General features: G+C 37.0%; 1 protein-coding gene across 4 annotated transcripts in view; it reads left to right on the forward strand.

Moving 5' to 3' along the window:
• BICC1 (BicC family RNA binding protein 1) overlaps positions 1-12,780 on the forward strand; it is a 247,473-nt gene that overhangs the window by 129,363 nt on the left and 105,330 nt on the right. For all 4 annotated transcript variants that reach the window (XM_081073590.1, XM_081073592.1, XM_081073593.1 and 1 more), the window contains exon 3: positions 6,140-6,209. In XM_081073590.1, coding sequence (XP_080929716.1) covers positions 6,140-6,209 — 70 coding nt within the window. The remainder of the gene's footprint in view (positions 1-6,139; positions 6,210-12,780) is intronic.

The raw sequence follows: 12,780 nt of genomic DNA on the forward strand, positions 1-12,780 counted from the left end.
TAAGGCTGTAATATGAAGTCGGACAGTTAAGTTCTTGAACTCATCCTAGAAAAAAATGGTGCATATCTCATTGCTGAATATCACTACACTCACCTTCGAAATACCCCTCTGGGGAAACTATACACGAATGCCAGCACCTAGTTCACCCTTCAAAGCAGATTTGCAATGGCCATCAGAGCTGTCATCGTATTTCCCTTGACATGCGAATGTCATAAAAATGTCTTCCTTTCAATATTTCCTTTATCTTCGGGTAAAGAAAGAAGTCATTGGGGACCAGATCAGGTGAGTAGGGGAGGGTGTTCCAATACAGTTATTTGTTTACTGGCTAAAAAGTCCCTAATAGACAGTGCTGTGTGAGCTGGTGCATTGTCGTGATGAATTGTTGGCCATGAATTGTTGGCGAAAAAGTTCAGGTCGTCTAACTTTTTCACACAGCCTTTTCAGCACTTTCAAATCGTCAACTCGGTTAACTGTTTATCCAGCTGGTACAAATTCATAATGAATAATCTCTCTGACATCAAAAAAGGTTAGCAACATCGTTGCAACAAGTTTGTGAACTTAGTTGTCAGACCTTGTATGCAACATAGGGAATATAGTCAATAATATTGTGATAGCATAGTACGATGTCAGATGGTTTGCTGGACTTATCATGGTGATCAATTCTTTAGATATATAAATGTTGCATAACTGTGGTGTACACCTGAAACTAATATAATATTGTATGTTAGCTACATTTTATTAAAAATCTTTTAAAAACATATGGAAGTCACCTCTAATCTTTCTAGCTCTTTCTTGCCTTTAGGAGAAATCACAGCTTTATCTCTGACCTTTATTCATTAGTTGCATTATTAATAATTATTAATATTCATAATTATGAGTTAAAACAAGTCTTTACTCACAGATATAGGGAGAAACTGATGTTTGCCAGATGAAGAGGTGGGGGGTTGCTGGGTGAAAAAGCTGAAGGGATTAAGAAGTACAAATTGGTAGTTACAAAGTAGTCATGGGGATACAAAGTACAGCATAGAGAATATAGACAATAATATTCTAATCACTCTATGGTGCCAGGAGGGTACTGGACTTTTCTAGAGGATTGCTTTGTAAGTTATGTAAATGTCTAACCACTATACTGTGCACCTGAAACTAATACTGAATGTCAACTGTAATTGAAAAAAAAAAAAAACCAAACCCAAAAACAAGTCTTTGAAATATTTGTGTTATTTTAATCTTTATAGAAAATAATTCAAAATTAGTGGTTCTTTTAACTCAGGTTTTGTGAAGGTGAAAATGGAGGCCATAATAAGATTAAAAAGAAAAAAAAGCTAGCTGGAATTCACTTTAGTATTTTTTTTTTGAGACATAAGTCATAAGATGTCATTTTCTTCTCAGAGCTTTTGTGGCTTTTTTGATTTCAGCCACAGCTTCCTGACCTCAACTTTTCCAGTTGCCCTATCTACCTTGACTTCCCTCCGTATTTGTCTTGACCATCTAGGACATCTTTTAAAGCATAGCTTTCTCAGTACAGAGCCTCTGACTTGCTTAGTGCCTGATTTCTGCCTCTGCACCCACGACCCCACCTTTATCCCTCTTCTCCCAGGGGCCATACTTCAGCCTCCTGCTTCAGCCCCCTGCTACACCGTCCAGCTTCCGTCCTGGGGTTCCTGGGCCAGCCTCCACGCACTCTTCCCGAGAACTGTGCTTCCTCCTTGCCCTGCTCATGGAATTGCTTAACACTGTACCACTCCCATAACTGGCTGGGTCGAAAATCAGCTAATAGTACGTAGTGTCTATGCTGTAGGAACTGACTTGGTGTCTTTGTAGATGATGGCTTGTAAAGCTTCACTGATAACTTCCGAGGGGTAATTTTGACCTCCTGAAAGTGATGTAAGTATGGCCCCTTCCTATTTGTAGTTACTCCACTGGTTTTCAGGACTCGTTTGTAGCAAGTGACAGCCAAGCCAAGGATGGCTTTGCTTGGTGTTATGTCTTCAATTCTGTATTGAGCGTGTTCATGTGCAGAGCTGTAGGAGAGCGGAGAAGACACACTCCCCATCCTGGATGGGGAGGTGAACCTTGATGCACCACAGCTACTCCGAATCGCCTTCAGGCTCTGCCGGGTACCTGCCTGCTCTCTTTCTAGACCTTTCTGCATGCACTCCTCTTCTGTCTGGGACTTTTTCTCTCCTTACATCACAGCATTAATAGGCATTTCCTTGAGCTAACTTTTCTTTACTACCCACAACTGGGTTAGGATCCTCTCTGTGTACTCTCATATTGTCCTGCCCTGTTCTGAAACTTGGCACACAGGACATAATGGTGAGTTAACTTGTTTTCTCCCTTGTTAGACTGTGAGCTCCTGGAAGGAAGCACTGTTTGGTTTGCTGTTGTATTAGGAGTATGTAGGACAGACCCAAAGTAATCAATATGTAATTAACACAACAAGGGCCAATATTATGGAGCATTCCGGATGTGCCACATTCTCTGCTTGGAGTTTTCCACATGTTTTCTTATCAAAACCTCACAACAACTGTATGAGTAAGTACGATAATTAATTGTACAGGGAGAAAAGTGAGGCTGATCAAAATTATTTGCCCAACGTGATAGCTAGCGGCAAAGCTGGTCCTTGACTCTAGAGCCACTTGCCTTAATGACTCGATTACACATAATGATAAACAAACATGTAAAAGGATGTCTGCAGAGGCATCCAATTGGAGTTCATTAGAGGGACTGCAGCCTAGTTAGTGACATGTGTGGTTGGCATTGAGTGGCCACAAATGTTGTTCAATGGAGTTGCTTTTTTCCCTAGTTACATTGGACAGGTCTGCTACAGGTGTCAAATTCCCATAACTGGTCATTTGTTTTCTTTCAGGTGTGACATTTACTGTGGCTCCTAGAACTTTGGAGGTTATGCGGTATAGAAGATCTAACTCTGGTTTTACAATTAGGGGTCCTAAGGTTGGGGTAGCCTTTCTTTCCCTCACAGGCAGTGTTGATGTGGGTAGGTTGAAAGGGAATTGTTCCGAGTCCCACCACTTCACTGAACAGTAGAGACACTGGAGTGGTGTGAGTCTTACAAGGAGTGCATGTAGGTATTCCGACTTGATGGATATTGCCTACTACTAGGATATTTTCTCTGGAATGTTATTTTCTGTCATGGAGCATCTAGTGGTATTTAATAAAAAGAGATCATATGCAGGTTGATTTCTGGGAAGTTCTGCAAATGATTAAGATTTCAGATAGTTATGTCTTCCAACCATCTGTTGACAGGGAAGCCTCTCTATTATAGTATTGTAATTATGGCACCTGACATAAATTACTGCGTTAAATGGCCAAATTATTTAATTCAGAAGAAGTAAGGTATACACTGTAGATTATTTTCTTACTATCTCCTCACCAACAGTATTATAGTAAGATCTCATTTTTTCTTTTTTATCTCTTCAGGTGTCTTAGCTAATGTAGAGGAAAATTCTGAATCTAATTTTACGAGTCACTTTGAAGTCACTTGTACTCACTTTGAAGATACATGTACATATAGCTGGAACTAATAGGTGATAAAATGTGACCAATGAGAAGGTCCTTTTAATTAGGCCTTCCTGCCCTTGTTTGGGGACTGATGAACTCATTCATAAATTTACTTTTACTTGACATTCAGCACTTGAGTGGTTTTGCATATTATATTTTGGGGATCCCTTAATAACTACCTCCCTATTCTGACCTTTCAAGATAGGCGCTGTTAGCTGCTCTAGTGAGCAGATCCTGTGCCAGCTCCCAAGCCATTGCCAAGCAGTTGCCTTTTATGTTTCTCTGTGTACCTGACTTGACTCTAAGCTTGTGGGCCCCAGGAATTATGTCGTATTCATAGCTGTGGGTCCCAGCACTTGTGGCACGTAAGTAGGCTTTTGATAAATATTTGTAGGATGTTCAAACCAGTTAGTATGCATAACTTCTAGAGCAAAATTTAAAATTTGTATATACACATTTAAAAAAGATTGGGGCCATATTTTCAATATAGTATAGTGGTTAAAAGTGTGGTCTTTGCAAGCAATCTGGGGTTTTTATCCACTCTGCTGCTTCCTAGCCTATGTGAGGAATACAGAAATCTACTTTGTAAGGGTGTTATGAAGATTCATTCACCCAGTTATATCCTGAGCTTGCTGTGTGCAGGGTTGAAAGCTTTGATTTCACAGAGACAGACTATGACCAAGTAAACCCAGAAAAGAGGAGAATTTCAAATTGTAAGGGTTAGGAGGGAAATAGATGCAGTGAGGTGGGAAGAAGAATTCTGGTGAGGGTGATGTGAGAGTAGAAGGGGCTGGGGGACTTGTAGAAGGTGGCAGCTGGGGATGTGACAGTAAACAGAAAGGCCATGAACAGAGTGTCTGCTGAGCCTGTTCTGGGGTGGGGGTTGGGGCTAGTATGGCTTGAGAGAGGATGTTGAAGAGGGTAATATTTTCTTTCTTTTTAAATGTGGATTTAGAGTTAACTAAAGAATTTAATGGTGAAGACAATAAAATACATTAACAAGGACAGCGTAAGATGGGGGGAGATGAGGCAGGGGCCGGGTCCTGAAGGGTTGGGTAATAAGCTCACCTACTTTAAGAGCCAGGCCAATACCTTGACTGAGTGAAGACCTCCCTTGGTTTGCAATTTGTAATAGAGACACAGGTGTAGAGAAATATTTCTCTACAGCATTGCAAACACCATGATAAATGGTAATTGAGGTGATCCAAAACACGATGATAATGGTGATAGACCAGTGGGCACTGGGGTCAGCTCAGAGCCTTCTGGGCCTGACTGAAGAGGGTGTCTGTTCCTCAGTGCTAACCAGGTATGGCCAGGTGGGGATGTGTGCTCCAGGTGCTAAATCTGCCAAGTTTTACAGAGAACCAGAAATCTGAATTTCTGTGGGAAATTCCCTGATTAAAAAAATGTTGACTCATGTTTTTGTTTGTTTTTTTTTTTTAAAAAACACAACAAATCTTGCAATGGATACACAAAATGCATCTGTGAGCTGCCTCTCTGAAAAAGCTGCTGAAAGCCCTTTTATGCTGTGATAAAGGGGATTAAACGAAGTATGGTACACGTTAGCATGTTAACCATTTTGCCTTAAGCCTAGAGCATAACCAGTACTGAGGGGGGAAAGGTGCTTTCTGTTAATTGCACAGGTTAATGTGTTTGTCTTCACCATTCATTTGTTTACTTAACTATAAATCCATATTAATAAGTAAATATTATCCTACTCTAGTTTAAGTAATTAATATATGGTAGTTGCTATTTTTGCCATTGAATCTGTTGTTTGCACTGTCAATTTGGTGAATTCTGTTTTCCCTGAACGAAAGTAAACATTAGTCTAATTCATGTGATAAAATAGAGAAGAACAAAGGATGAACATGTTTTGATGATCCCTTTTTGTTTTTCTTTATCGTCTACCCCTTTGTGCTGTAGTCTTGCTTCCCTCACTTGTGTTTGCACTTTGGCACATTTGGGTCTCCAGTCCTCCGGCCAGGAAGGCTGCATGTATATGGGAAAGAACTGTGGCAAAAATGACATTTTGGACAAGGCGAATGATGATGGGAATGCAGCCTTATGCCGTGATGTCATGTTTAGAGGCTTTTCATCAGTTGTAATGAAATACAAATGTGCTCAAAGCAAGTTATTATCTTTTTCCCCCCAAAAAAACTTCATTTAGTATGGCCTAACCCATGTAGTGTTATAAGGATTATGTTTGGTGTGTTGTAATCTGTTGGCAGTTGTCTTGGGGAATTTATTCAGCATTAGCATCTCTGGTGTCAAGTTGGGTAAATAACTTGTTCATGCACTTTTTGGTCTTGTTGTCTCTAGGTTAAAATTCTGGACCATCACAGAGAAGAACACTAGGAGTAACTAAATATACTTAAATATTTCTAATAGATAAAACACTTATAAAAATGCATCTAAAAAGATACTCTTCTAACAACAACAAAAAAAACAAATGTATTTTTTCTCAGGGTTTTTTTTTTTTTTTTGCATTGTTTTAAAATGAGATCGTTTAGTTGTATCAACATGAGGCTAAAGACTTGAAAATGACCTCTGTTTGAGAACTGTCTTATCTGTAAATGTGTTCTTAATTGAATCAGTATTTCTCTCATTTTTGTTACAGATCATGGAGGAAACAAATACGCAGATTGCTTGGCCATCAAAGCTGAAGATCGGAGCCAAATCCAAGAAAGGTAAATTGTGAGACATGGAGAAATTGGTTTTGATAACAGAGACTGTGGGATTACTACAAGATTGCCAGGGAGAAAATGAACCTTTATTTTTATCATGTTTATCCCCAAATATTTGTCAAATAGCAATATTTTTTGGAAGTGTATCATAATCAAAAATAATGTGGAGCCTTTTAGCCAACAACAGAAAACCAATATTTTAAAGTATTTTCTTACAATAGAAATGTTGTTATAGAAGATACCATAGCAAATGATGGTTTCAAGGATGCCTCTTCATTTGATGGCAGGGTAACTTTCCACTTGTAATAACATATTTTCAACTTATAAACTCCAAATGTTTACACTTTAGTTCTTGTTTATGTACCACACAGATTTTTTTCTAGCTTTAATAAAAGTATCTCTTAAAAATTATTGATTTTTGCAGTTACAGTTGACATTCAATATTATTTTAAGTAAGTTTCAGGTGTACAGCATAGTGGTTAGACATTTATATAACTTATATCGTGATCCCCTTGATTAATCCTGTACCCACTTGGCACTATATATAGTTGTTGCAATATTATGGACTATGTGCCCTATGCTGTACTTTACAATCCTGTGACTATTTTGTAACTACCGATTTGTATTTCTTAGTCTCTTCACCTTTTTCACCCAGGCCCCCAACTCCTCTCCCATCTTGCAACCATCAGTTTATTCTCTGTATCTAGGAGTCTGCTTCTTTTTTGTTTATTCATTTATTTTGTTCTTTAGATTATTACATATATCTGAGGTCATATGGTATTTGTCTTCCTCAGTCTGACTTATTTCACTTATCATAATACCTTCTAGGTCCATCCATTTTGTTGCAAATAGTAAGATTTAATTATTTTTTATGGCCAAGTAATATTCAGTTGTGTATATGTACCACTTTTTCTTTATCCATTTGTCTGTTGATGAACGCTTAGGTTGCTTCCATATCCTGAATATTGTAAATAGCACTGCAGTGAACATGTGGGTGCGTATATCTTTTTAAATTAGTGTTTTGGATTTCTTAGGATAAATACCAAGAAGTGGAATTTCTGGATCATAAGGTAGTTCTATTTTGAATTCTTTGAGAAGCCTCTAAACCGTTTTCCATAGTGGCTGCACCAATTTGCAGTCCCACCAACAGTGCACAAGGGTTCCCTTTTTTCTGAATCCTCTCTAACACTTGTTTGTTGATTTATTAATGATGGCCATTCTGACAGTGGGAGGTGGTATCTCATTGTGGTTTTAATTTGCATTTCCCTGGTGATTAGTGACATTGAGCATCTTCTCATATGTCTATTGGTCATATGCAGATCCTCTTTGGAGAAATGTCTATTCAGGTCCTCTGCCCATTTTTTAATTGAATTGTTCATTTTTTTGATGTTAAGTTGTATGAGTTATTTATAAATTAAGCCCTTATTAGATGTGTCATTGGAAAATATCTTCTCCCATTCAGTATGATGTCTTTTTGTTTTGTTGGTGGTTTCCTCTGCTGTGTAAAAACTTTTCAGTTTGATGTAGTCCCATTTGTTCATTTTTTCTTTTGTTTCCCTTGCCTCAGGAGATATTATCAGAAAAAAAATAACAGTCTCAACGTAGCTTTTTCTTTATATCCTTTATAAGTTATAGGACTTATATTCAGCTAGTTTTCAGATAGTTCTCCAGGTTTATTGTTCTATAATTTAGTTGTAATTTTAATTCATGGGAGGAGGCAAGCACAGTGTTTATTTACCCCAATATCTTGCTCCCCTCTCCTCTGTACCAAACAGATTTAATAGCTGATTTTCTTTTTCCCCTCCAACGTGGTACAAACTTTAGATTTTCTTTCTTGGCTGTTTCTTCTCCTCTTCTCCTATCAGACAGTGAAAAACTCACTAGATTTCTCTTTTAGACTGAGCATTTCCCTCGTGTGGCCTTTACTCTGCTTTATCTGGAGGACACTACCTAATGCATAGATGGTCCGAAGTGAAAGTTGAAGCACCATTAAATTTCTTTCAAGATTACATACTATTTTCAAATAACCTGCTAGTATATATTTTTACAGATCGTTTTTCTTTTTAAAGTAAACCTTAGTCTCAATGAACTTTGTTGTGCATACTTCATTAAAGAATGCACGCAGTCATTTGGAGGTAATGAAAACACCATCAAACAATTGAGGAAACAATAATTGTGGAAACTGAGCATTATCCGTTATGGTCTAGCTTTTTGTTGTTTAGTTTTGCATTTGCTGCCCTTTCTCCCTATGACTGTTATCGGTAACTGATGCTAAATACTGCAGGAATTCTCAATTTCCTGTCTTATTTTAGTCCAGATTGCGTTCTTTTAATCTTGTGATAATGGTGACAAGAAGTGGGAATCTGATGTGCTAGACAGTCATAAGACATGGTGAATTTCCAAGTGTAATTCCATAACATTGTATAAACCGTGCAATTGCCAAGGGCTATAGGATATACTCTCAATTAATCTTCAGTATGTTGAGATATTTTATACTTATGATGCAGAAGAAGAAACTGTCATTAGTGGGTTATCTACTTACTTGGTTGTTTGTGGCCTTTTAAAAATCCCTGACCTACTATAGTACTTGAGTAAATTGGAACTTGAGCATAAACTGGAACCTCTTTTCCTATCGTTAGGTATTTTTACTTAAAGGATGAAAATGAGCTTCATTACTATTCTAATAAAAATGTAATTTGATCAGTCCCAAAGAAAACCCCCAAGGAAATATGAATATTAAAATAATTCCAGATAATTTTGGGTGGGTTATTCTCTTGCATTACCCAGGCTAGTTTTCTTCCCCCTTACTATATGAGCAACTGAGAATTGATTAATTTTTATTCAAAATGTGATGACAAGTTTGGAGATTTTAGATAATATGTTTAGGTTAATGTTTTAGATTAGTTTCCAGTCATTGACACACAACCCACTCAGAATGGCCAACTATATTTCACATTTTGATTGTAAGTTATGCTTTGAAAAAAAGTATTTTCACAGTACACTTGAGGGCATTTCACATCATTTCCATATGGTTAAAGTTAACCTTTGGAATTGTGCCTAAGAATTGATCTCTCCAGGCTTAAGTCTACAGACATCATTTTATTTTTTATTATTTATGAAGTGCTATGAATGTACACAGTACTGTGTGATGAGCAGAATGTGCCAAAAGAGAGAGATGGAGCTCAAGGAAGAGAGAAAAGTCAAGAGTTTTCCTCAGAGGAATTTACTGTTCAGAATTTACTTGAGTTGCTCTTATTATTTAAACACACAGCTGCTGAGTTAGTTCTTGGCTACCATCCCTAATATGTATATTCCTATATTATTTTTTAAATGATTTAATTCAGAGATGAAGTTTGTCTATAATTTGTATTTGGTAAAAGTAAAATGCAAATGGGAGGAGGAGCTTTAGAAGGTAATTATTTGCTCTTTCTTCTAATGTGGCTATTCCTTCTGAATTTTGTATAGGAAAGAGTTGTTGGTCTTTATTTTAAGCCTTCTTCATTCCAAACATAATTATTATTATATCTAAGGACTTGTGCCATGTTTTGCATGATTATTAAATTCCACATCTTGTGGTGATGTGAAGATTTGGAATATACAGATAATCCCCAGACTGTGTTAGAGAGACAACACAGCCCATGAATTTGTGTTGTATTTCACTTTCTAGATTTATAATGCTTATTGGGTAAATATTTGAGTCAAGACAGCATTTTTATGGTTACTGTTTCCACAGTCTGGTGCCTTTTTCCACCTTACTGGAATTTAGTCCTATGCTTTTCAATGAACTTCTAATAGTTCTGTCCAAATCTTATTTTTTAAGCCATCAATCCTTTATCAGACCAATTATTTGAGCGACTGTGTGGCTCCTTTGGTTGAAGTTGTGGTAGGATGCTGTCTGGCAGAAGACAGAAATCCAACAGCCAATTGCCGTCAGGCAATTCAGATCCTTGTCGAGAGATTCTGGTTCCGTAGTTCTGTGGTGGGAGTCGGAAGCCATATATTTAACAAGTTCCCCTGGTTTGTTCTTATGGTTAAGCTGAGTTTGAGAAACAAAAATCTCATCATATGACATGGAAATATCATGTTTGAGTCAGTAAGGAGACTATATGTTCAAAAAGCAATGGATGATGACCATTATTGAGAAACAGGCCAAGTGTTCCAACACTTGCTTCTGGAGGATGTCCATCTTGGTTTTTAAAGAACGGCATTTTTACGGATTCATTGATTTTAAGCTTCTGCCATCTTTGCAGTCAGTTAACGTGGGTAAGTTTAGAGGGATCACAGCCTCATTTTTCTGTGCCTGTGCTGAAATACAATTTTGGATAACAGACCATTTGGTGTTTGTCCCCTCTCTTTACCCCTCTTTCTTCTTCATCATCCTTCTTGGTCTTTGTTTTTGCCCCTTTTATTCCTCTTGCATTCCCCTTTAACCATATAGAATATAAGGAAAACTGTAATAGAAACATTTTCATTTAGTAAGCAGGGCATTTGGGGGAAGTACATTTTTTTGATATAAACTCAGGGTCTATAGAATTAAAGAAAAAAATTCCGGAGTATTTGAAATTATTGAAAGATGGAATCCTCATTAGAGCTGGAAAGAACTAAGAATTTAAGATTCAGTATAATGGACATTTAAATAGGCATTCTAGGATTGACTTAATGTGGGCCATGATTAAGAAAAGTAAAGCAATGCTTAGTAGTTTTTTTTTTTTTCATGACAATAGATTTATTTATTTTTCTTATCTGCATCATTGGCTGTGATTGTGATTATTGCTGAATTTTAGTGCTGAGACCAATTATTCTTGTTCTCACCTTCTTTTATTTATGTTGCAATGGTTGTAGAATTTTATCAGCATCGATAGAATTTTTCAGCATCTATAGAATTGACTATACATATCATCTTCTTTAACTGTTTGATATAATGGAATATTTCTCCCTCCCTCCCTCCCTTTGTCCCTCCCTCTCTCCTTTTTTCCCTCCCCCCTCCCTGCCTTCCTTCCTTCTTCCCTCCTTCCCTCCCTTTCTTCCTCCCTTCTTAATTCATTTCTTTATATAAAAGAAATTTATTTTGAGTGGCAGTAAATAAAACTCTAACTTTTGGAGTCAGAATACTAGAACATTCTGCTTTACATAAAAAAATCTGAGGTTTGTGCCTGTGAGACTGGTATTTAATAATTAAGGCATTTAATATGGTAAACCTTACTAACATAGAATAACTTCAGGCACTCAAGATTTTGAATATGCTATTATGAATCACAGCCTATTTTAAAATAAGTGCAGCTTCATTAAAGTACAAATAGCATTTTGAACACATTCGACTGTTTTGCCAAATAAAGTCTTGCCAGATCTGCCTTAACAAATAGATAAAAGTGATTTGTAATGAGAATTTATTAAGCTGGTATGATTATGTTGCATGCCCCACAATGCTATATGAGTTCTCTTAAGTAAGGCAAACATTTTTCTTACGGTCTTCCTTTTGTTCTTAATTTTCTCATCAGTATTTTCTTCTTAGGCTGGCAAAGGTAAATGTAGGTAAAAATCGTTTAAAGTTTTTAAGCCAAATTCCAAATAAATGAAGTCAGCATTAGCAAAGCTTTTTTGTCTTTTGTTCTGGAAAGGAGTTGTCCTGCAGAGTTTAACTAAGTGATAGAAACTGTTCTCTGCAAGTGTTTCTCCTTTGACAATGGAGGATGCTGCAGGACTAGCTGGAATGAAAGGTGTTGACTGGATTGCTGGATGTGTCCTAGTTTGGAGGCAATTTGGCACCAAGTTTGGCCAAATTTATTCTTCCTCCTAGAATAAACAAGAGAATCATCAAAATCCCATGAGGTTTTAATAATTTTGGTTGCATTCCATCAAAATAAATATCTAATAGAAAATATTAGCATGAGAAAAATTGTAGACTGTTGACTTAATTTGTTTCCAGGGGAAAATATTTTGTTGAGGGTATTTACACTTTTGTTGGGTGTTCACGTTGGACTATTTAAGGCCTTTAACATGGTATTGCTTAAAGGGCAGATGGCAGAGAAGAAGCATGGCACGGTATGCTGGACCACAGTTTCTCCATGGTGGGTTGTATCTTATTAGTGTATCAAAAATTAATTTAGTGCGTCCCAACCAGCATGTAAAAATATACAATTTGATTAGAAAAGAAAACATCTGTTACTGTAAGAGTATTGTTTTGTGAAACTTTCAGTCATATGTCACTGTTTATGTGTATGTATACAAACATACATATACACATATGTATTACTAGGTTATGATGTAGAATGAGTGACAAAGAGAGGTCAGAGAACACTGTTGTAGGTGGTCGTTCCCCTGAGGGTAAAGCACATATGCATTTTGTTCATCACTGTAGCCCTAGCACTATAACCAGTACATTATTGGTGCTAAATAAATATTTGTAGATTAATCCTCAACTCAACTCAGTCATGGTTATAGTGGATCCATTACTACAGATGGGGCTATATATCACTAAAGAGTGTTGGGTAGGCAAAATACTTAGAATCACAGCCTTCATACTGGGGTGGCAGTCACTGCTATGAAAAATAGCAACTAATGATGTCTTTCCAGT

The sequence above is a fragment of the Rhinolophus hipposideros genome (genome assembly GCF_964194185.1).
Source record: "Rhinolophus hipposideros genome assembly, chromosome: 15".
In the NCBI taxonomy this organism is placed as follows: domain Eukaryota; kingdom Metazoa; phylum Chordata; class Mammalia; order Chiroptera; family Rhinolophidae; genus Rhinolophus; species Rhinolophus hipposideros.